Here is a 22,936-nt window from a genome sequence, read left to right as displayed (position 1 = left end):
CATCTGATTTTCTTTTCTTCTTTAACAAATCTTTTCTTTTGTAGCCAGAAAGCTGTAGCTGTTATTTTATTACTACAAAAAAAGTGGGGGATGGGAATCAGTTTCTAAGAGAACCAAGCATATTTATCTTATTTTTAAAAATTTATTTGACTTTAAAATTAAAACAAAATGGTAACACTGAAATATATGCATAGACTTTAAGATTAAAACAGAATGGTAACACTGAAATATATGCGTGTGTAGAACTATATCTACCTAAATAGACATCTATATGTATATGTGTACACACATATGTATGCATGTATATATGCATGCATCTGAGCCAAAACCGTGTATTGTTTTGATACACTAACTTGTTCAAATTGAATTATTTGGTGTTGTCTTGTTTTTTCCTGTGCTCTAATCTGGTGAAACTAAGTTATAAAAATTTGATACAATTGTGCATCATAGCTTAGAGGAATGTATGAGACTGAGGTCTCTAGTGTATAAAAAAAATCACATCAAGCTTTTGAGTGAGCCAGATTTCTATCCTGTCCCAGTACTTATTTGTTTCAAACCAAAATGAGTCATTGGGTCATCATAAGATGATTAAAGGTGAAAAAATAATCATTTCACTTGAGTGGTAGGATCCACTGCTGAAATATCAACATTAAAAAAACCCACACAAACATTGTAGATTACTTTCATCAAGTTCTTGAACTTGTGGTATTCTTTACTGTACAGTGGCTCTAAGGAAAATTGTCCTGTAATTACTTTCTTTCCCCTTGGGTTCAAGGTAATGTTATTTATTTTGTGTGTCTTTGGGGGGGGGTCAGCTTTTTGTATAGTATACTTATTTGCAATTGGTCAAAATATAAAGTAACCTTTTTAGAAGACCTTAGAGGAAACATGGTGTGGTGGGTAGAAAGCTATCTTGAGTGTCATTCAGAACTGTTCAAATTTCACCTGACATGTGCTGGCTGTGTACCCCTGGGCAAGCCAATTAACCTCAATCTGTCTGGCAATCCTTTAAGACTATGTTACAGAATAGTAGCTGATTTATTTTAGTAAAGAGTTCCTTCACTTTCAGTTCCCTGCACCAATAAAATCACAACCCACAGATGTAACTTAGGTGTAGCCTACAGGTAAAAACAAATCAATCTTATTGCTTACATAGCATTTGTTGTTATTATTCCTTATTTATGTGTAATAAATGGTATTATAGGTTGAGAGGTGGGAGTCTAGTCTAGCCCCTTCATTTTACAGATGAGGAAACTTTTGACCCAAGGAGGTTAAGTAACTTTCTCAAGATCATACAGCTAAGGACATGTAAGAGAAGAGATTTGAACATGACATTCAGTGCTTTCTTACATTGTGCCATGTTGTCTGTGTTGATACTTTTTTGTTGTTGTTTTGCCATTGGAATTAAATTTGACAGGAATTTTTTGGTTTATTTTTGCACTTTCAATCCAAGATTCAAATGTTAGATAAGGCATTGCTAACCCTTGTGGAGTTCAAACTAATGGGGTATAAAACATGCATAAATAAATACAATATTCAGTGAACATTTGCCATTACAGGAATTGCAAAGCAGTGTGAAGGTCCAAGGGTTTTTTGTTTTTGTTTTTGTTTTGTTTTTGTTTTTTTTTAGTGAGGCAATTGGGGTTAAGTGACTTGCCCAGGGTCACACGGCTAGTAAGTGTCAAGTGTCTGAGGCCGGATTTGAACTCAGGTCCTCCTGAATCCAGGGCCGGTGCTCTATCCACTGCCCCACCTAGCTGCCCCGGTCCAAGGGTTGTTACTCATTTTTAGGGGCAGTAATTAGAGGAACCTTGATGGCATTTTAGTTGTATTTTTAACCAGATGGGCTAAATAGGTAAAGAGGAAGGGAAGACTTTTCAGGCATAGGAAACACTAAAAGCAAAGGTACAGTATACATTTGGAGGACAGAGAACAGTCTGGTTTGACTTAATCATAGTGGATTATTCCAATAATTCCATAGTAAGTGGAAGGAAGTAATATGAATAAGACTGGGCAAAATGACTCCACTTGTGGCATCAAGACAAGTCAGCAAACATTGATTAAGTTCCTACTATGTGCCAGGAGTTGAGCTCACAGTCTAATGGAAGAGACAACATGCAGATAGCTATTTACAAATAAGATATAAACAGGATTAATTGGAGATAATCCCAGAGGGAAGTCACTAACATTAAGGACATCAGGGAAATGCTTCTTTCAGATGGTGGGATTTTAGGTGAGATTTGAAAAAAGCCAGGGAATCCTGGAGAGAGAGCATTCCAGGCATGGGAGACAGCCCTTGAATGTGTGAAAATGCATGAAGTCTGGAGATGATGGAGTGTCTTGTGATCAATAATAAGGAAGCCAGAGCCAGAGTAACTAGATCACAGAATAAACAGGGAGAGTAAGAAAACTAGAAAGGTTTATGAAGGTCAGAGTATTTTATGACCCTGATGGCAATAGGGAACCAGTGGACTTTATTGAATAGGGGTGTTACATGGTCAGACTTATGCTTCATGAGCAGCCGCTTTGGCTTCTAAAGGATGATAGCCTGGAGGTCCTTGGATGCTGGAGGAGTTTGAAATTTGCTTGGTAGGTGATAGGAAGAGGGATTTCCTGAAGAGTTGAGCACAAAATGCTGACATGGCCAGATAGCCAGTAGGGAAAATGAGTCAGTTGCTTGAATGATAGTTTGGAAAAGAGAAAGTGTGGTAAGACCTATTTGGAGGTTGTTGCAATGGTCCTGGCAAATGATATTAAGTTGGTGGATATGGGATTAGTGGGAAGAAGATGGATATGAGAGAGTCCATAGAGGTATAATTGGCTAGACTTCACAGTGAATTGGCTATGTGTGTGGTAGAGAGGAAAGAATCAAGAGAGTTTTGAAAAGCCAGTTAGAACATTGATGACCTATGAGTATGATATAGCAAGTTTAGGAGAAAAGAATAGTTTTGGTCATTTGAGTTGGAGGCGGTTCTCCTGGTGGAGATATTCCATAGGCTGAACATTCAGGTACAGAGCTCAGAGAGAGGCTAGATTGGAAGATAACAAATGTGGAATCCTCTAAAGTGGAAGAAGCCCTTGAAAACCTCAGTGAGTGAATGAGATTGTTCAAGGGAGTGAAAGGTAGGAAAAAAGAAGATACTATATGGACAATATTAGTGAACAGCAACCTTCCCCAGCCTCTCCACTATTTTGCACTGCTTTGCACATAGATAATTGTTGAATAAGTATGGATAAGAAGCCAGTGAAGGAAACAGTTGTAGTTATTAAATTGGAAGGAAAACTAGGAAAATATGTATTCTCAGAAGCCAAGAAAGTCCTATATTCAGCACCAGGATATGGCAGAAGTGTCAATTTCGGTGTGGAACATAAAAAAGAACTATAAGAAAGACTGTTGGATTGGCAATTCGATGGTCATTGTCATTTTGAGAGCAGTTTCAATAGATGGTATAGGTTGTAAAGGAATAGGTAGAAAGGTTGAAGGAAATGGAGGTATTGGTTATAGATGATGTATGGCGAGGAGAGAGATGGAATGGTCTCTAGAATGTTCATAGGAAGAATTACTTTTTTGGGATTTGACATGCTTATTTGATATAAAGCTAATTATAATATCTCTCCCTTTTGGCTACTTTCTCCTGGACCCTTATTATGTTCTACATTTTGTGTCTATTTTGAGTCCCCTTTCTGCCACTAGCTCTCCCTATGTCATGACCTTGGGAGATATCTCTGGGTGGGTCTTACCTTTATAAAATGAAGGGAGTTGGTCTCCAAGTAGGCCTCTATTAGCTTTAAAATCCCATTATCTATACGATATGCATATGTTTGTGTCTATATACACAGTTATCCCAAGAAATATTAGTAAACAAGCATACTTAAGTACCTACACTTCCTAGGCCTGGGGAACCGAGACAAAAGGAGATAATGTGCATATATAAGCAAATAGAGACAATATTGAAGGTAATTTGTGGGCTGGAGGAAAGGGAGCTACTAGTCACTGGGGGATCAGAAAAGACTTCATGTAGAAGGTGGCACTTAGTCAGAGTTTTGAAGGAAACAATAGGTTGTAAGAGATAGGTGAGGACAGAGTGCATTCCAGGCTTGGGCTTTCCTGCTTTGTTAATTTGGCTCCACTGTGTTTGTGAGAACTCTTCTTTGGCGAGGCTTAACTAGGGAAAGACCATTCAGTAGTCATTAGTTAGAGCCCTGTTTGCATTTCTTCTGGCAACTCTAATTATATTTGTTTGAACTAAGGTTTAATGCTTCATTATAATCATTAGTGTGTGCCAAGGAATGATGTATTTAAATTTCTACAAGCATGCCTGACTTCAGTAGGAGCAAAGGCTGTTTATTTTCACATACATAGACACATGATTAAGAAATAGGCCTTAAGACTAGGATTTTTCCCTCCTCAGTTTTCTTTGTGTGATATATGTGTTTCATGTATATGCATTTTTGAGGCATTGTGGTCTAATGTTCAGAGTACTTCACTTAGAATCTGAAGAGACCTGGGTGCAAATTACTCTTCTAATACAAAGCTTCTTAAACTGTGAGTCACAACCCCTTATGGAGTCTTGTAAATGAATGTAGGGGTCACAAAAAATTTGGCAGCAGTAAAAGGTTATGTATACCTATTTTATATACCTGGAGTTGTGTAAAAATTTCTCTTGTGAAAAGGGGTCTCAAGTGGAAAAAGTTTAAGAAGCCCTCTTCTTCTTTTCTTTTTTTTTTTTTTTAGGGCAATGAGGGTTAAGTGACTTGCCCAGGGTCACACGGCTAGTAAGTGTCAAGTGTCTGAGGCCGGATTTGAACTCAGGTACTCCTGAATCCAGGGCGGTGCTTTATCCACTTCGCCACCTAGCTGCCCCCAAGAAGCCCTCTTCTAATACATATTCATTGTGTGACCTTGAGCAAGTCACTTATACTTCTGGACCTCATCTTATGCTAACATGCCATAGGCTTTTCTTGACAAATTAAGCTCCTTTATGAACCTCAGTTTTTGAATATTGTCTATAGTTACTTCTTCTTCTTCTTCTTCTTCTTCTTCTTCTTCTGTTCTTCTTCTTCTTCTTCTTCTTCTTTTTTTTTTTTCTTTTTGGTGAGGCAGTTGGGGTTAAGTGACTTGCCCCCAGTCACACAGCTAGTGTTAAGTGTCTGAGGGCCAGATTTGAACTCAGGTCCCTCCTGAATCCAGGGCCGGTGCTTTATCCACTGCACCACCTGGCTGCCCCTCAGTTTCTTCTTTTTTAAAAACTTTTTAAATTTTATTATTTTTTTAAATCTAAATGAGGGGGTTGAACCAGATGTTCAAATTCTGAGTAGCCTTTGGAAAGTCCTATCTCATCCGCAGTGCTCTTGAGTTTGTGAGCTGTACAAAGTTTATTTTCTCCTACACTAAATCACTAAATGACTTGACTGCTATCCATACCTTTGCGTTTCTGGGTTCTTTCTTTAAATTTTTTCTATAGCTTAGCTTCCTGCCCTCTATCACTTTCAGCTCTGTGTTTTCCTCTGATTCTTCTATTCCTCCCCCCCATTCTAATTTACTTTTCCACCTGCTACTAGCAGATATTAGATAATAAAATAATCAACCTTTAAAAAACTGTTTAAAATAAAAGTAAATATTAGACTCTAGGGGAGATCTTCACATTTTGACTGCTGAGATACGATTTTCCCATTATTATTATTATTAATTCAAAACCCCGTTCTATGTAATTTGCCAGAATACTAACCTAACCTGAAGGTTAAATTATATTAGTGGTGTGTACCTGAATTATTAAAATGAAACTTGAGACCTGGAAAAAGATCTTTAGAAAGTATTTAGTTCATTTTCTTCATCTTATAGATGAGGAAACTGAGGCATAGAAATGTTTAGTGATTTATACAAGGTGACAAAACAAGTTAGATCTCTGGCCAACATTGAAACTAAAAAGTTGTTTAAAATAATATTAATTTTAAAGTTGATTAAAATAATGTTAAGAAAAGAAAGATCTCATGTAAACACCTGTAATCTGGCATTGTATTGTTTCAGTATGGTTTACCTATGCATGATGTTGAAGAGAAATGAAACAGATTGTTAGCTTAAGTGAAGGCTGTGAGGCAATATTTTTTTCAAAAAATTCCTGATTTGGATTATTTGAACAGCATTCTTTTGGTAACTCTTCCCAAACAACTTCCATTCTATTCCTCTATCAGTGATGTGGTTTTTTTGAATATTTTAGGGATTAGTCTGTACCAGTAAAATATTAGCATATTCCCAAACTTAATGATAGTTTTTATAATGATTTAAGATTTATAAATTAATTTACAATTTAAAAATTTTATCCTTATAGCAGTTGAATTATTGTTGAAAATACATTACTATATAATTTTATTGATAAGGAAAGCTTAAATTCATACAGCTAGTAAGTAGAAGAGTTGGTTTGAATTTGAACCCAAATTTTTCCACTAAACCATGTAGGTATGGTTACAGGGGCATGCATCTGATATTTGTGTAGCTTTGAGGCTGTGCATGTCACACAGAGCTTTCCAATGTTTTAGGAGTTGTGAAATTGTCCTATAGCCCAAGTTCAGAAATGCCATGCATATATTTGAACACTAAAGTGAAATTTAAACTTTGATTTGAAAGTTTTTAACACCTCTTGAATCAGTTCATTTCTAGAACTGAAAATCGTTATTTCCACTTTTATTTATTTTTTAAAATGAAATTGCTATCACTGGCACAGAATACCTTGTTTGTATAGTACAAAAGTAGGACCACAAACAAACAGAAAAACCAACAAGGCAAGACAAGTATGAGAAGAGGTCATTAGAAATCATTTTCTTGAGTGTCTGTAATAGTTTAGTTTGGAGACTATTACTACCGAAGCATGATGATTGTATTTACACTCCAAAAGAAGAATTTTTATGCTGGTACTGACAGTACTCCTTCGCTGTTTCATGGAGCCCTGATTCCCTTGTGTAGGCAACATCGTTGGTGGAGTAGAGTCCTGCATTTTGAATTAGAGAATCTTAGTCCAAATTGTACCTTCATCACTGTCTTATCTATGTGAACTTGGACAATTCATTTCACCTTCTAAAGTCACTTCACTTCAGTTCATAACCTTATCTTTAAAATCGGAGTTGGGATTATTTGATGTACTTTCTAGGTTGAAAAACCATGATCTTCTGACATACCCTCTTCTGAGGAAGCATTGCAGTCCCTCATTAGTTTCCTGTGACTGTCACAAAAATTTATCACTTGGTGGTCCACTTTAGGTTACCTGCACTTAGCTACCACTAGTCCTTACCTTGATCTATTGCCAGGTGAATACCTGGAGCTTTTCCAACTCAGACCTGCCCATCACTTGATCTCTGCTGGTGTACCATAAACTTCAAGAACCCAGAATCATTTCCATAAGGCATCGCAATAGGATTTTAGTGAGAAAAGGTGAGGGACCTCTAGTTAAAAGGAGGTAAATTTATCTTTTAAGACCAAACCTCATTGTATTAGTAATAGTTTATTTGTTATATTGCTTTTGTGGTTTTGATTTTCTAGAATCTGAAGACTAGGGGTAAGGAACTTTGGAGCAAACTTTCACTAACACTACTGAAACATTCTAAAAGTATGGAAGGGAAGAATGCTTTTGCAGACTCAGTTTACTGTAGATTATAATAGGCTAGGCTTTTTGGATATTTTCTGAAATCTTTCCCTTTTCCCCCCTTCAAATTAGCCTCAGTTAAATTGATTGATTTAGAAATTAATTTCAGTTAAGCTATTTTTTCCTTCCCTGCTGACTGTTACTCAAAAGATCACATTTAAGTCTACAGGGTGTGAAAATATCACATAATCCAGCGGGTTCTATTAAACTAGCAGTTGCTTGTGTTTCAAGTCTAGTTATAGTTTAACAGGAAACAGTTAAAAACTTCTTACTTCCTTTGTCTTATGGTAGCAAATTGTATATGGGGGGTATTAATTTCTGTATTTGGGTACTTCAAAATTAAACTTATTTAAAGACTGTGAGCCTTACAGAATGTTTGATATTTAAAGATGTTCTATGCTGAGGTGTCTTAGTTACTGCCCCTGGGCCTCAAGCAGCCAGCAGAACTGTGAGGCTTAAACCAGATTAAAATGTAATTGGAATATGTTTAACAAAATAAATAATGTTAATTTGTGGTTTTCTAAGTCAGTATGCAGGGCATGGATCTTTTTCTATTTGAGTTTGACAACACTGTTTTATAAGATCCAAGAAAGTATGATTATATATTATCAAACATTGCCTTCTTAGCATATGCAATACTGGTTGCTGATTTTTTATTTAAAAAAAGCTCCCCTCCCCCGCTTTTGAGTTAACAAATGGTACCTGAAGAATTTCTGAATATATGGTTTCCAATTAGAACTGATTCTTAAGCTGGGGTTGGTGAATTTGTTCTTTTAATGTTTTGATTACTGGATTTCAATATAATTGTTTTCTTTTATAATCCTATATATTTTATTTTATGCATTTAAAAACATTAACCTAAGAGATAGCCTTCACCAGATAGCCTTGGGCCAGCACTAAAAAAAAAAAAAGTGAAGAACCCAAGTAAAAAAATAATTGTTGGAATGAGAAACTGCTGAGCTTCACCTAATGGTTATACTTGTTCTTTTCACTACCTCTGATATGTGGTATTTGGGCTGTGAGGCTTTGGGGCTAACTCAATTCAGATTGAAATCCCCTCCATGCCTTCCTATAAAGGACATATCTGATGTAGTAGATTCCTTTCTCTTGTCTCTCTTGCCAAAAGACAAATGCACATTTTATGATGCAGAGATGAAAGATTTCAGCTTCACTTTATAGTTGAAGAAACACACAGATAAATGTCTTGCCTAAGGCCAAAGAAGAAGTAGCAGAATGAGGATTCAAACAGATCTTCAGACTCTATGTGGAGTTGCTTTTCTAGTTATATATATAATATATATATATATTTAATATCATTTTTTATATATTCACCATTATTGATAACAGCCTGCTGCCTACTTACAAGTACCACATTTCTTATTTATTCCCTTTTTAGTTTTTTATAGTTTTTAATCATCTAAATTGTCTCATGACTAGCATGGAATCATTTGGGAGAGATGTATTGGTGATAGAAAGTGGGCATTTGTGACAGTGATCTGTTTGGGACAGTAGAAAGAACTATGTAGTTTCTGAAATGAAGTCCATTCTGATCTTCCTCTGTAAGCCTTTTCCCATCTCATTGTCCATCTGCTACACTCATTCATAGTATACATATTGATGAACTTACTTGATTGGCTGCATGCCTAGGCAACACGTATTTTTTTTTACCCTACCCTTTTACTGTGCTGGTAGTACATATGGAAAAATTAAAAAGCCAAGGACGAAGGGTATGGGTATCTTGCTTTGAAAACTTGTGTGGCCCCCATACGCACTGAAATATTTAGAGCAGCATTTTTTGTATAGCAAAGAATTGGTAATAAAATAGATACCCATCTATTGGGCAAGGGCTAAATAGTTTGTGGTATATGAATGTAAGGAAATATTACTGTGCTCTAAGAAGTGATGTGTATGATGAACACAGAAAAACATGGAAAGATCTATAAGAACTGATGCAGAGTGCAGTAAGTAGAGGCAAGAAAAATATATACACAATAACTAAAACAATGTAAATGGAAAGAACTACACAGCAAAAAAAATCAAAAGTAATATAACAAAATTATAAAGATTAAGCAGCATTCAAAGTGAAGAGATATGAAAGGATACTCACCTCTTCGGAAAGGTGGGAGACCCATAGGTGTCACACATTGCACATATCTTTTTCTTTTTTTTTTTTTTGGTGAGGCAGTTGGGGTTAAGTGATTTGCCCAGGGTCACCCAGCTAGTAAGTGTCTGAGGCTGGATTTGAACTCAGGTCCTCCTAAATCCAGGGCCGGTGTTCTATCCACTGCGCCACCTAACTGCCCCCTGCACATATTTTTTTTTCAATATATCAGTTGTGCTGGTTTTTTTCACCTCTTTAAAAATGCTGTTTGTTATATAGGATAACTATGATGATGTAAACAAAAGACATCAATAAAAACTTATTTTTTAAAATAAAGATAAGCAAAGTGGCTCAAAAAGACTTGTATGGAAACGAACTCTTCATAAATAGACAATTAGGAGAGATCAGTTTTAAAGGAATGCTATAAAGAAACATTAAAAATAAATTTTCATAATTTTATATTTTTATGTTAGGATTTTCTTGAAGGAGACTAAGCACATATATTTTATCCTTAAACTTAGTTTTGTTTCATCTTTAAGCTAACACTTTCAGAGTCTGCAGTGTAGCTAAACTTTGGTTGTATTGTGTGTTTCTGCTTCTGACAACAACACTCAGAAATTGTTCTTAGATGACTAGTGACCAAATTGTTGAGCATTCAGCATACTGGTTACCACTTTTTGTGGTTAGGCCCAGTTGTTCTGCCTCTGATAGCTAGACTTTTAGTGGCAAATTAGTGTCATTTACTTTTAGGCTGAGTATAGCTTTTCTTTTGGCTGGCAGTGGAAGAGTAAAAGCGTAGATAATTTAGAATGACTATACTAAAGAATCTTAGTAATAAAGCTTTTTAAGAAACTCATGAAACTTTAACAATATATAGCAAAATTTACATTTTACTGTAATGGAATATAAAATTTGAGAAAATGAGGGGACTTAAGGCATTCTTTGGTCTAGGGGCTCTTACCCTAGGATCTGTGAATAGATTTGGGATTCCATGAAAGTGGATGGGGGGGAAATTATATCTTTGTTTCAATGTAATTAGTTTCCTGTGTAATGGTATGCATTTTATTTTGTTAAAACCATTCTGAGAAGCATCCCATAAGTTCAACAAGACTACTAAAATGGTCTACCAGGGAAGAAGTAAAGGGAATAAGCCTTTATTTAATACCTGCTATGTGCCAAGCACTGTGCTAAGCATTTTACAATATATCATTTGATAAAACACACAAAAAAGTTAAACTTAGTTTTGGTCCAAAATATGTTTAAATAGAGGAGGAAAATGGGCCCTTTTGAGAGCTAAAACTTTTGCCCTTAGTTACATAGCTGGATAATGGCAGAACTCAACCAAGTAAATGTGAATTTCAGGCCAAGGTTCTTTTTAGCATGCTATTTTTCTTTTATATTGTGCTTAAGCAGAAAAAAAAATGGACTCGATTTATCTAATTTGCTCATTGAAGATGGGTACTGAGTATAAAAGTTCTATGGATAGCTTTGGTTTCTTTGCGTTAACACAAAGAAAGATGATTTGGGGAGTTATTTTGTGCTATTTCTATTTTTATTTTTGAGGGCCAAACCAGGAAAAATAAAATCTTTTTAGTCATAGCTTCAGTTCTTTATAACATTGCTCTTTTTTTTGTTGTTGAGATACAGTAAAGGTATCAAACCTAGTAGTTACTTTTATGGAAATCAGTGATACCTTGTTTTGCCCTACTTTGTTTCCTGTTCTATAACCACACACATCTTTTTCTGAGAAGGTACTCGCAGCTCAGCTGAATGAATTTTTGTTTGTTTGGTATAGGCATAGGATTCTAAAAAAAAAAAATCTAATCTGTATTCCTTGGCACTCTTCCTTGACTATGCCACCTTAAGACACTTTTGGACTTGATGGAAAATGAAAGTCTTTCTTTCCCTTTTTCAAAATTCAGAAACCAAGGTTCTTCGAGAGACAGTATTAAGTTCAAGTGATATGAGCTAGAGAAATCTACCTCTGTGACTCATAACATGATTTTACACTGTTGTGGTCAGTATGACAAATATATTGACCTAGTGACATTAGACAGTTTGGGATTAGGAATACATTAGGGAAGCATGATTACAGGGCAAGTTTGTCTGAAAAAAGATGTAGAGGTTTTAGTGGCCTGCAAGCCCAATATGAGTCAGCATTGTGATATGGCTGCCAGAAGAGATAATACAGACTCAAACTGCATTAAAAGAGGCATAACTTCTAAGAATAAGGAAGTTCTAGTCCCTCTGTACTCTGCTCTTATTTGACCTTATTTTTAAGCATTGTATTCAGATTTGTAAATCAGGATTTAAGAAGGGGATCGATAAGCTGGAGGGCAGAGGAGGAGGGCAGCCTGTCCGGTAAAAGCCATTGATCTGTGTCATGAAGATTGGTTGAAGAAGCTGAGGATGTTTAAACAGAGAAAAAGGATTGAGGACTGGGTAGAGGCTAGGGTGGAATGGCATGTGATGCCTTCACATTTTTGATGGGCGGCCACGGGGAAGAATGAGTCTACTTATGTTTTGTCCCAGAAGACAAAGCTAGGAGCAATGGGTAGAAGAAATGACAGAGGCAATTTAAGCTCAATGTTAGGGAAAACTTCCTGTCAATCAATAATTTACCTACTTAATACTGTACCAGGTACTATCATAAGTACTGAGGATATAAAGAAAAAGTGACAACAGTTCCCACGTTAAGATTATATTATAATGAAGGAGATAGCATGTATATAAATAGGTATACACACACACACAAGATACAAAATAGATACAGGAAAACCATAGAGAGAAAGGTACTAGAGACCAAGGAAAAGCCTTCTGCTGCAAGTGGTGCTTGAGTTGAGTCTTGAAGAAAGCCAGCAATTCTAGGAAGTAGAGTTGAGTAGGGAGAACATTCCAGCCATGGGGGACAGCTATGCAAAGATGGGAGATAAGGCCTTGTATGTAGACTAGTATGAATTGTGTGGAGTGTAGTAATGAATGGAAGGTGATAGGTGGACTGTGAAAAGCTTTGCATGCCAAACAATTTATATGACCTAGAAATAATAGGGAACCACTGGAATTTAATGAGTAGGACATGGCTTGGATAGACTGGAGCTTTCAGGAAATTCTTTGCCAGCTATGTGAAGGAAGAATTGGAATGGGGAGACTAATTAGGGGGCTAATGCACTAGTCTAGGTGAGAGTTGATAGGACTTGAACTAGGGTTAAATGCTGTGGGAATAGAGAGAAAGGGAAATATATGAGATGTTATAGACAGCAAGGTGGTGCACTGGATAAGAGTACTGGGCCTGGAGTCAAGAAGACCTGAGTTCCAGGCCTCAGACATTTGCTGGCCATGTGACCCTGGGTAAGTCACTCAACCTCTCTGTGCCTCAATGTCTTCAATTGTAAAATTGAGATAATAGCATCTACCTCTCAGGATCAAATGAGATAATAATTGTAAAGTGCTTAGAATGGCAAATAGTGTTAGCTATTATTATAATTATTATGTATGTGGGATGAAGGGACAGTAAAGAAAATCAAAGATAACACTGAAGTTGTGAACTAGGTTGGGTACAGGTTGATCTTAGTTTATTTCAAGTTTGTTTCAAGTTTATTTGTAAATCCTTTGATTGGAGTGTATTTTCCTATAGAAAAGATATAAGTAGTGGGCCAATTCATTAAGAACTAGCTGTAGGGCAGCTAGGTGGTTTGGTGGATAAAGCACCAGCCCTGGAGTCAGGAGTACCTGACACTTAACACTTACTAGCTGTGTGAGCTTGGGCAAGTCACTTAACCCCAATTGCCTCACTTAAAAAAAAAAAGAACTAGCTGTAATTCTTTGCATTTATGATTGAAAACTGGAAAAATACTACTAATTAAAATGAAGTTTAATAAAAATGTTTTATGTTAAATGCTGTTACTTGAGGAAAAGCAGGCTTTATTATCAGCTAGTTGGTGATTTTGGACTTTTGTAAAAGGCTTTAGAGGTTGACACTGGTTCTTTGTTAAATTTCATTTCCAAACTTAGTATTCCATTTCCTTGATAAAAATGGACATACTCATACATAACTCTTTGTGGAAGTACACATTGGTAACTGCTTCTGACGGTAATACAGTCACAGCTACTGAGAACCCAGAAAAGAAAGTTCTTGCCACCAAATCTTAGGCATTGTCAAAAAATTTAACATAAAAAACTGATATATGGTTTTGTCAATGAAAATGGCTTTGCACTTGTACCCTAAGGATCATGAAACCTCTCCATCTTACTTAGAGCTGAAATCTTCCATAAGTTTTATCACCTCTATTAGAAGAGGAACTCTGAGAAAAGGAACTCTTACCTTTCCATTTTTATCTCTCGCATGTTGCATGTGGAAAGTCCTTAAAAATATTTTTGTTTTTTCCCATTCATGCATGCCTATTGATCAAAATTAGGTCTACATATTGTATCACTTACTCCCTTCTTAGAATTTCTTTGCAGTTTGGCTTACACTGAAGTTCTTCTCTGGAGTTATCAGCAACTTAATTGTTAAATCTAGTGACTTGTCCCCCAGTGCTTAGCACATAGTAGGTGCTTAACAAATATATTGGTTGAATTGGATTGGATTTTTCTCTCTCTTAAAATTGTATCGATACCTTTTTGTCTTGGTACTGAAGTAATGGACTTCCGCCTCTTCCTTTGGGACAAAGAAGAACATTTAGGAAGAACATTTTGATACAGAGAACTGGGCTGGCAACATAAATGATATTCTGTCCTAGTAGTACACATACCCCTGCCCTCTGCTGTGATAGAAGAGGGCTTGTTGGTGTGTCTCATTAAATTTTCTCTGGAATTTTCCTTAATCCAGACATCTTTTGGCGATCCTTATCGTCTTTAACCTCTGCAGAGTATGATGACCACCTTCTTTTCTGAATATTCTCTCTTCCCTTCCCTCTCACTTCTTTACTCCTTCTCTGTCATCTTTGCTGGGAGTCCTGAGCTTCCCCCCCCCCCTGGGGCATTGGGGGTTAAGTGACTTGCCCAGGGTCACACAGCTAGTAAGTGTCAAGTGTCTGAGGCCGGATTTGAACTCAGGTCCTCCTGACTCCAGGGCCAGTGCTCTATCCACTGCGCCATCTAGCTGCCCCCCCCCTTTTTGTGAGCCAATTGGGGTTAAGTGACTTGCCCAGGGTCACACAGTAAGTGTGTAAAGTATCTGAGGCTGGATTTGAACTGAGGTCTTCCTGAATCCAGGGCCTGTGCTCTATCCATTGCTCCACCTAGCTGCCTCAACACTATCATTCTAAGAACAGTTGTGTCAGTCAGTTGTTGGATGACTACACTCATCATCCCTTCAACATCACTAACCAAAACCCTTGCTGGCCATCATTCCATTATATATTTTGTTTTAGCATAGTAAAATATAATTTCCTTGAGGTCTTGCTTTTTTGTAGCATCCCTATTGCTTAGCTCAGTGCCTGGCACATTTAATTGTATACTTTTTCATTTATTCATTTGCTGGCTTCTCTTCCTACCTCCTTAAAGTTGGTATACTCCCAAAGTTCTGACCTTATCAGTCTTCTGTCTTTGTTTCTTTTTTTTTTCTTTTTTTTTTTTGGTGAGGCAATTGGGGTTAAGTGACTTGCCCAGGGTCACACAGCTAGTAAATGTCAAATGTCAAATGTCTGAGGCCGGATTTGAACTCAGGTCCTCCTGAATCCAGGGCTGGTGCTCTATCTACTGTCTTTGTTTCTTTTAAAGGAGAGAGAAGGGAATAAGCATTAGATCCTGTGCTAAATGCTTTACAAATATCTCATTTTAATGATTTTCATTTTCAATTATTGTCTATGTGCAGATGACTCCTATGAGACCTGTATCTCAACTGTACAGGGCATTTCTATCAATGTTTCACAAAGGGTTCAAACTCAACATGTACAAAACCTATTCCTCTTCTTTACATTATTATTATTATTATTATTACTATTGCGGGGCAATGAGGGTTAAGTGACTTGCCCTGGGGTCACACAGCTAGTGTCATGTCTGAGGTCAGATTTGAACTCGGTTCTTGAATCCAGGGCCAGTGCTTTGTCTACTGCACCACCTAGCTGCCCCACATTATTTGTTGTTAATGGTACTACCACTTCTTTAACTTTCACTTCTCTGGGGGTTTTTTGGTGAGGCAATTGGGGTTAAGTGATTTGCCCAGGGTCACATAGGCAGTAAGTGTCTGAAGTGAGATTTGAACTCAGGTCCTGACTCCAGGGCCAGTGCTCTATCCACTGCACCATGTAGCTGCCCCCTCTTACTTCCACTTCTTATCCAACTAGTTAGTGAGTTTTGCCAAGTCGGCCTCCACAAGACTTGTTTGGCCTCTTCCTCTTTGTTTCTTTTGTAAACCACCTGAACTGTTGCAATACCTTCGTTTAAGGCTCTTGACATCTGGTGTTCTCTTATGTTCTTTGCCTTAGTTGTCACTTAACCTTGTTTGCCTCAGTTTCCTATCTGTCAAATGAGATGGAGAATGAATGCAAATCACTCCAGTATCTTCGCCAAGAAACCACAAATGGGATCTCTGAGTCGGACACAACTGAAAACGACTGAACAAATAGCTAGTAGGCCCTTTCTTTTCTGCCCCTGTAAGCCTTTCTTGGTTCTCCATGTCCCATCCCTCCATTCCCTCCCCCCCCCCCAACATATAGCATTTTGCTCATACCTCTTATGCACTTGTGGATTATTTTGAAGCAGTGCAAAGCAGTGACAACTGATTTGTATCTTCCTCCAGAGTTGATTAAATATTTGAATTAGATTTTTTTAAAACCCACAGATAAAATGAGAAGGGGGAAGGAAACTTATTTTAGTCAAGAGTTGGATTTCAGAGGGGAAAGAGGGAAAGTGATAAAATTGGATGTGTCTACAAAAGATATTGATTGTAAGAGGTAAAATTTAAGTGAATATGAATAGTGAAAAACATGAAAAAGCAGGGAAACACAGAAAAGAGCACTGGATTAGAGGGCTTCAGTTCAAATCCCACCTCTTGCCATTTAATACCTGTGTGACCGTGGGCAAGTCAATTGACCTCTCTGAGCTCGAGTTTCTGTATCTGTAAGATGAGAAGTTTGGGCTGGATGGCATTAATGACCTTTGTAACTCCAACTACCGTTCTAGGAACATGATCCTTTTCCCTTGCAGAAGAAAGGTGGTAGAAATGAGACCCTATGTCAAAGGGTTCCCTCTGCTGGCCATCCAACGAAAAGTCAACCCTCAGAACAGCGCTTGCTCTTTGGAGTTAGGGAAAGGAGACAAGTGTCGATAGTCGTTCATACATGAAGGTCATTGTGTAACTTGAGTGTGTTTAGCCCCACGAGTGATCATTATAGTCTGTGACCCTTTGTGACCTAGTTACAAAGCTTCCCGGAAAACATTGCACAGATAGATAAACTTTAAAAAAGAGAGATCAATGATATGACAGGGAGCCCTGTCTTCCTTATTTCCCCATTTGGCTCTGGTGGAGTTGTCAGTGCACCTAACTCCCTTATCCTAGCACATCAGAATAAAGAAGCAAGACTTTAGCGTCCATACTTTTTTTTTTTATGTTGCATATATATGAATTTTTTTTTATTGATGCCTTCTGTTTTTATACCACCTTCATTTCTGAATAAATCCCCTTTTCCCCATCTCACCCCCTACTTTAGCCAGCCTTTGTAACAAAAAAATTAAAAGAGACAGGGAGAAAAAAAGGCAATCCATCCAAACCAACCCACAAGTCTACTATGTCTGATAGCATATGCAATATTCTACACCAATATTTCCATACATTTTCTTTTTTTCTTTTCCTTTTTTTTGTGGGGCAATGAGGGTTAAGTGACTTGCCCAAAGTCACACAGCTAGTAAGTGTCAAGTATCTGAGGTTGGATTTGAACTCAGGTCCGCCTGAATCCAAGGCCAGTGCTTTATCCACTGTACCATCTAGCTGCCCCCATACATTTTCAATGAAGTGATAAAGGAGGTATGCACTATATCAACTCTTCTCTGTGACTAAATTTTGTCATAATCATATGGCGTTCAGTTTTGTTTTCTAAGTATCCATGTGCCTATCGTTTTCATAGTTCTGCTTACTTTGTCCTGAATTGTTTAATTTTTAAGTCTTCCTTCTCCTCTGACTCTTCATATTGACCATTATCTTAAGGTACAATAAGTTACAATTTTAGTCATTTCTCAGTGTGTTCTTTTACTTTGTTTCTTATATCTTACACCACCATAAAACTGCTAATTTATTAATATTTTTGTTGTGTACATATAGGACATTTTTTTTTCTGTCTTTGACCCTGCCTGGAGTTATATGCCTAACAGTGAGATCTCTGCGGCCAAGGGCTGGTAGACATTTTAATAGTTATTAACACCCTAATTCCAATTTGCTCTGATTTTATAATAGTTTTTAATTTGTTCTTGTTCTATATGTGTGTGTGTGTGGTGTGTGTTGTGTGTGTGTGTGTGTGTGTGTGAGAGAGAGAGCGAGAGAGAAGAAGAGAGAGAGCGAGAGGATTGCTATGATTGATTGATTTCGTGGAAGAACTCCAGATGTGCAAATTCTTCCCACCGCAGCAGATAGACCAACTGATCCACAATTAGTAGACTTAGCTGGGAATTCAAGTGACTTCCCCAAAGTCCCACAGATAGTAAATGTCAGAAGCAGGACTTGAACTCTGCTCATAGGATCAGAGATACAGAGCTGGAAAGAAGCTTTGAGATCATTTAATTCCTTTTTTTTTTTTTAATTTTTTTTTGGGGGGGGTGAGGCAATTGGGGTTAAGTGACTTGCCCAGGGTCACACAGCTAGTAAGTTGTCAAGTGTCTGAGGTTGGATTTGAACTCAGGTCCTCCTGACTCCAGGGCCGGTGCTCTATCCACTGTGCGGCCTAGCTGCTGAGATCATTTAATTCTAATCCCCTGTTTTACACCAGGTCTTCTTGATTCCAAGGTTAGTTCTCAATCCTCTCTGCCCCTATACTTACTTCTCACCTTTGAGATTTAATGTGTCTTAAGTTAAAATTGAAAGTAACTATGTCATTTTTGGTGTTTTATGGTTTGTGGGGTTTTGTTGTTGTTTTTTTTTAAAAAAAAACCAAGAAATGATATAAATGGAAACAAGTTGATTTTGATTCACTTTTTAAAAAAAGGATATTTCTATTAAAGGAAAAAATTCCTCTTAATTCTCTGGATTCCGATTACTGGTCCAAATTTAGCATTATGAAATTGAATAACCCATAATGTAAACTCATTCATTTAGGTTAAAGTTTTTGCTGTACACAATGGTGTAAACATTACAAATATGTGTGTGTGTGTGTGGGGGACCAAACAAACTTTGGTGAATGCCCAGCTGACTGCAAGCTTAAGAGTATTGTGACTGGGGGGGGGGGGAGGGAAGCTACTGTTTTCTGTATAGCATAAGTTTGTGTAATTGGTACATCATACTCTTATCTGGAAATAGTAGGAAAACTCAGCTTTTGTGGATATCTAAAGTATATTTTTAAAACCTGCTATTACAAGAGAATCATAGCAAAAGTGGAAGTAAGAGTACTACTGTAGCCGTTGTTGATCAGATTACATATAGGGTAGTGTGTTCAGTTATGGGCATCACATTTTAAGAGAAATGTCACCAAGCAAGGAGGAGAGCAACCGAAATGGCAATAGGACTGCAAGGGGGGAGCTAAATAAAGTGGAAACTTAAATCCTGGTGAAGACAAAGAGCCCTCTTGGGGAAGAGGCGGGGTTAGTGTCATTCTATAATTTCAGATGACAGGAGTTAGATTTTAAGTGAGAGTAAGAAAATAACTTTGTTGCTGTTAGAATTGTCCATGGATGTGCTTCTTTGTGAAATGGAAGTCCCTGTCCCTAGACATGTTCAGATTTTGACTTAACTGTTAAACCAGGGTTGGATAATTTAGTTCTTAGCTTTGTGTTAACTCCTCTAAAAGTATATTGGATAACTGTCTGTTTTCAGAGATAACAAAAAGTAGCCATAACTTTGTGATGAATGAAGTGCAAGGAAAAAGCTTATGTATAAAATTATAAGTATTATAATTTTATAATTTATTATAAGTATTATAATTTTATTGTGGTAGAAAAAGGTAGCTAGATTTGTGTCTATGTGGGAGGAATGATATCAGAGGCAAATTTTAGTACACCTTTTTGGATATTATTTTTAATATGTTGCAAGTATAATAATTTTAAGGTTTTATCAAGTATCATTTAATTAAATACTATTTTGTTCAATGTTATTTCTTTTTTCAATTTTTGTTTTTAAATCAAACACTGCAGAACACACTAATTTTGCAGTAGAAATTGGGGTTGGGGTCAGGTGGGGTTGAAATCACATAAGAAGCAGAAGGGACAGGCCATTATCTTTTTCTCTTTCTTTTTTTTTTTTTTTTTTTTGGTGAGGCAATCAGGGTTAAGTGATTTGCCCAGGATCATGTAGCTAGTAAGTGTCAAGTGTTTGAGACAGAATTTGAACTCAGGTCCTCCAGATTCCAAGGCCATGCACTGCACCACCTAGCTGCCCCTGACAGACCATTATCTTGAAGACCAAAGTTTTCTATACAATATGGAGCAGTCATTAGATATGAGGAATGTAATATCATTTGTAAAACAGGCTTGGGATTCATTGGCAAAAGACAGTAGATTTCTCAAATGATGGCTATAACCAATAATGGAAGTTGTTCTTTTAGAGCAGTGGTGTTAAATTCAGGGGTACGCTAATCTGTTATGTATCCCGGCGGGTCACTTTTAACTTAGTTTTTAACATGCAGTGTTATCGGGGCAGCTAGGTGGCACAATGGGTAAAGCACTGGCCCTGGATTCAGGTGGACCTGAGTTCAAATCCAGCCTCAGACACTTGACACTTACCAGCTGTGTGACCCTGGGGAAGTCACTTAACCCTCATTGCCCTGCCCCTCCCCCACCCAATGCAATGTTATCTGTGTTTTATTGTATTTTAAAATTTATTTTGTTAAAAATCTCCCAAATTACACCTTAATATGGTTTGTCAGCAATGTTTAACACTTCAGTTTTAGACTATAACCAGTGGTATGGATTGCAGTTAGTATTAATATCTTCTAAAAGGGAAATTTTAAAAAAACCTTAAGTAGATTTGTTTTTGTTTTTTTTTTTTTTTTGCGGGGCAATGGGGATTAAGAAGTAGATTTGTAAGTAGCAACCTATTTAATTATTTAATCAAAAACATTTTGGTAACATCTTATAATTTAAGGTTTGCTGGTTTTAGTTAAGAGTTTAAACTTCAGTGTCTGAAACCTTTAGGGTTTTTAGTAGTCTACGAAGAAAAGTGATATTTCCTTTTAACTACTAATTCTTGTATTATTTGATATTGATGTGTTTGCCTCCGTTATACAAGGTGTCCCAAAAGTCTTACTGGGTTAAGCTGTTGAAGTTTTAAAAAGAGACCCTAAGACATTTGGGACATCCCGTAAGTATATTAAGTTGCAGAAAAATTTGTGGGTCTATATTCAGTAGGAGAGTTTTTCACCAGAAGTTTCCTGTGATAATGAAATCCAAGATCCAGCCCAGAAATCCTCTAAACACACATGCCAGAAGTAACAACTGTTCCAGGCATTTTATATAACATTCTCTTCTGCTTTAGTGGATTGCAAACAGCTGTAGGAACTCGCTTTGCTTTCTGTTGCTGATGTAGTACAAGGTGGCATGTGCTAAGAAAAGTATAGTAACATAGATGAACTTAATATATTTTATAAAACACTATAAACTTCACTGATGTTTTCCTTCACAATGGTTAAAATAGGTAGCATAAATATTATTTCTGTTTTACAGATAGGGAAACTGAGATTAGTTACTTATAGTCAATCAGACACTAAGTGTTAGAAGTGGCACTTAAATTTAGATTTTTCAACTCCCAATCCAATGTACTTTACCATGTTTAATCTACTGTTTATGTTAATTATGCTATTATAATATTTCGTGTCACTTTGTTTTACAGAGGTGTTCTGGTGAGATTAGAAGGATGTAGCCACCCAGTAGTTATGAAAGGTTTATGTGCTGAATGTGGTCAAGACTTAACACAGTGAGTATAATTGTAGGTAAAAAATAAAATTTGTTTGAAAGTAAACTGATTAAATGGTAAGAAGAGAATGTACTTGAGTATTATCGTGGCTATAGTGTAGTGACAAAAATAAATAAACTGAGTTTGGATTTCTTTTGATCTCTTATTTAACTTTGATATTTATCTGATACCAGCTGCAAATTTAAGACTTTTTTTTTGTTTAATTATATTAACATTGGCTTCTTTCATTTTTCTTTTTGTTAGATTGAAGGCACACAAATCTAATTAAGAAAGTAAAATGCTTGACCTTATAGTTTCTCTAAAAGTGAACATGATGACAGACAGATATAAAAAGCTTTGAATTGTACATGCCAAAAGTCTGGGAGAGACACAGCATAGCTTGAATTGGCACTTGTTTGCCTGTCTTCAGATCAGGACTGAATAATCAAAATTAAGGGTTTTTTGGTGAATAAAAGGTGACCATAGCAAAAAATCTATAAGACTGAATTTATTACCAAATCTGTTACGTTGGTTAAAAAATCTTATTCCTAAAAAAAAAAAAAAAAACTTATTCCTAGGGGCAGCTAGGTGGCGCAGTGGATAGAGCACCGGCCCTGGAGTCAGGAGTACCTGAGTTCAAATCCGGCATCAGACACTTAACACTTACTAGCTGTGTGACCCTGGGCAAGTCACTTAACCCCAATTGCCTCACTAAAAAAAAAAAAAACACACACAAAGAAAAAATCTTATTCCTTGGCTATCTTAATTTGATTTTCATGTAAACAACTTAAGCCATAAAAAATTAAACATAAAGAATAATTTAATGCACATTTAAGTATGTATAATTATACTGTTCCTAACTTGTTAACTTATAAACTAGGAAAAACATTTTGATCCTACATTTTAGGATCTAGCCATTGGGATAAATAAACACATTAGGCAGACACTAAAACATTTAGAAAATTCCTACTCCCTAACCCACAAAGGGGATGCACACTTCATCCAGAATATTGGGAGTGATGAGAGGGTGACTAGGAGCATTCCATTATTATTTTTCTTATGTCTACGGTATTTAGAGTATTGTACTAAATATGTAATGTAATAGTTGCCTAGAGTAGGAACAAAAATCTCAGTAGTATTGAAATGTGCTTTATTGAAACTGGA

General features: G+C 36.7%; 1 protein-coding gene across 1 annotated transcript in view; it reads left to right on the top strand.

Annotated features, from left to right (window-relative positions):
- CTDP1 (CTD phosphatase subunit 1) overlaps window positions 1–22,936 on the top strand; it is a 155,611-nt gene that overhangs the window by 1,894 nt on the left and 130,781 nt on the right. The window contains exon 2 of the mRNA XM_043978917.1: window positions 21,710–21,793. Within this exon, the coding sequence (XP_043834852.1) occupies window positions 21,710–21,793 (84 nt within the window). The remainder of the gene's footprint in view (window positions 1–21,709; window positions 21,794–22,936) is intronic.

Source organism: Dromiciops gliroides, chromosome 1 (genome assembly GCF_019393635.1).
Source record: "Dromiciops gliroides isolate mDroGli1 chromosome 1, mDroGli1.pri, whole genome shotgun sequence".
Lineage (NCBI taxonomy): Eukaryota > Metazoa > Chordata > Mammalia > Microbiotheria > Microbiotheriidae > Dromiciops > Dromiciops gliroides.
This window is presented reverse-complemented; position numbering and strand designations above follow the sequence as displayed.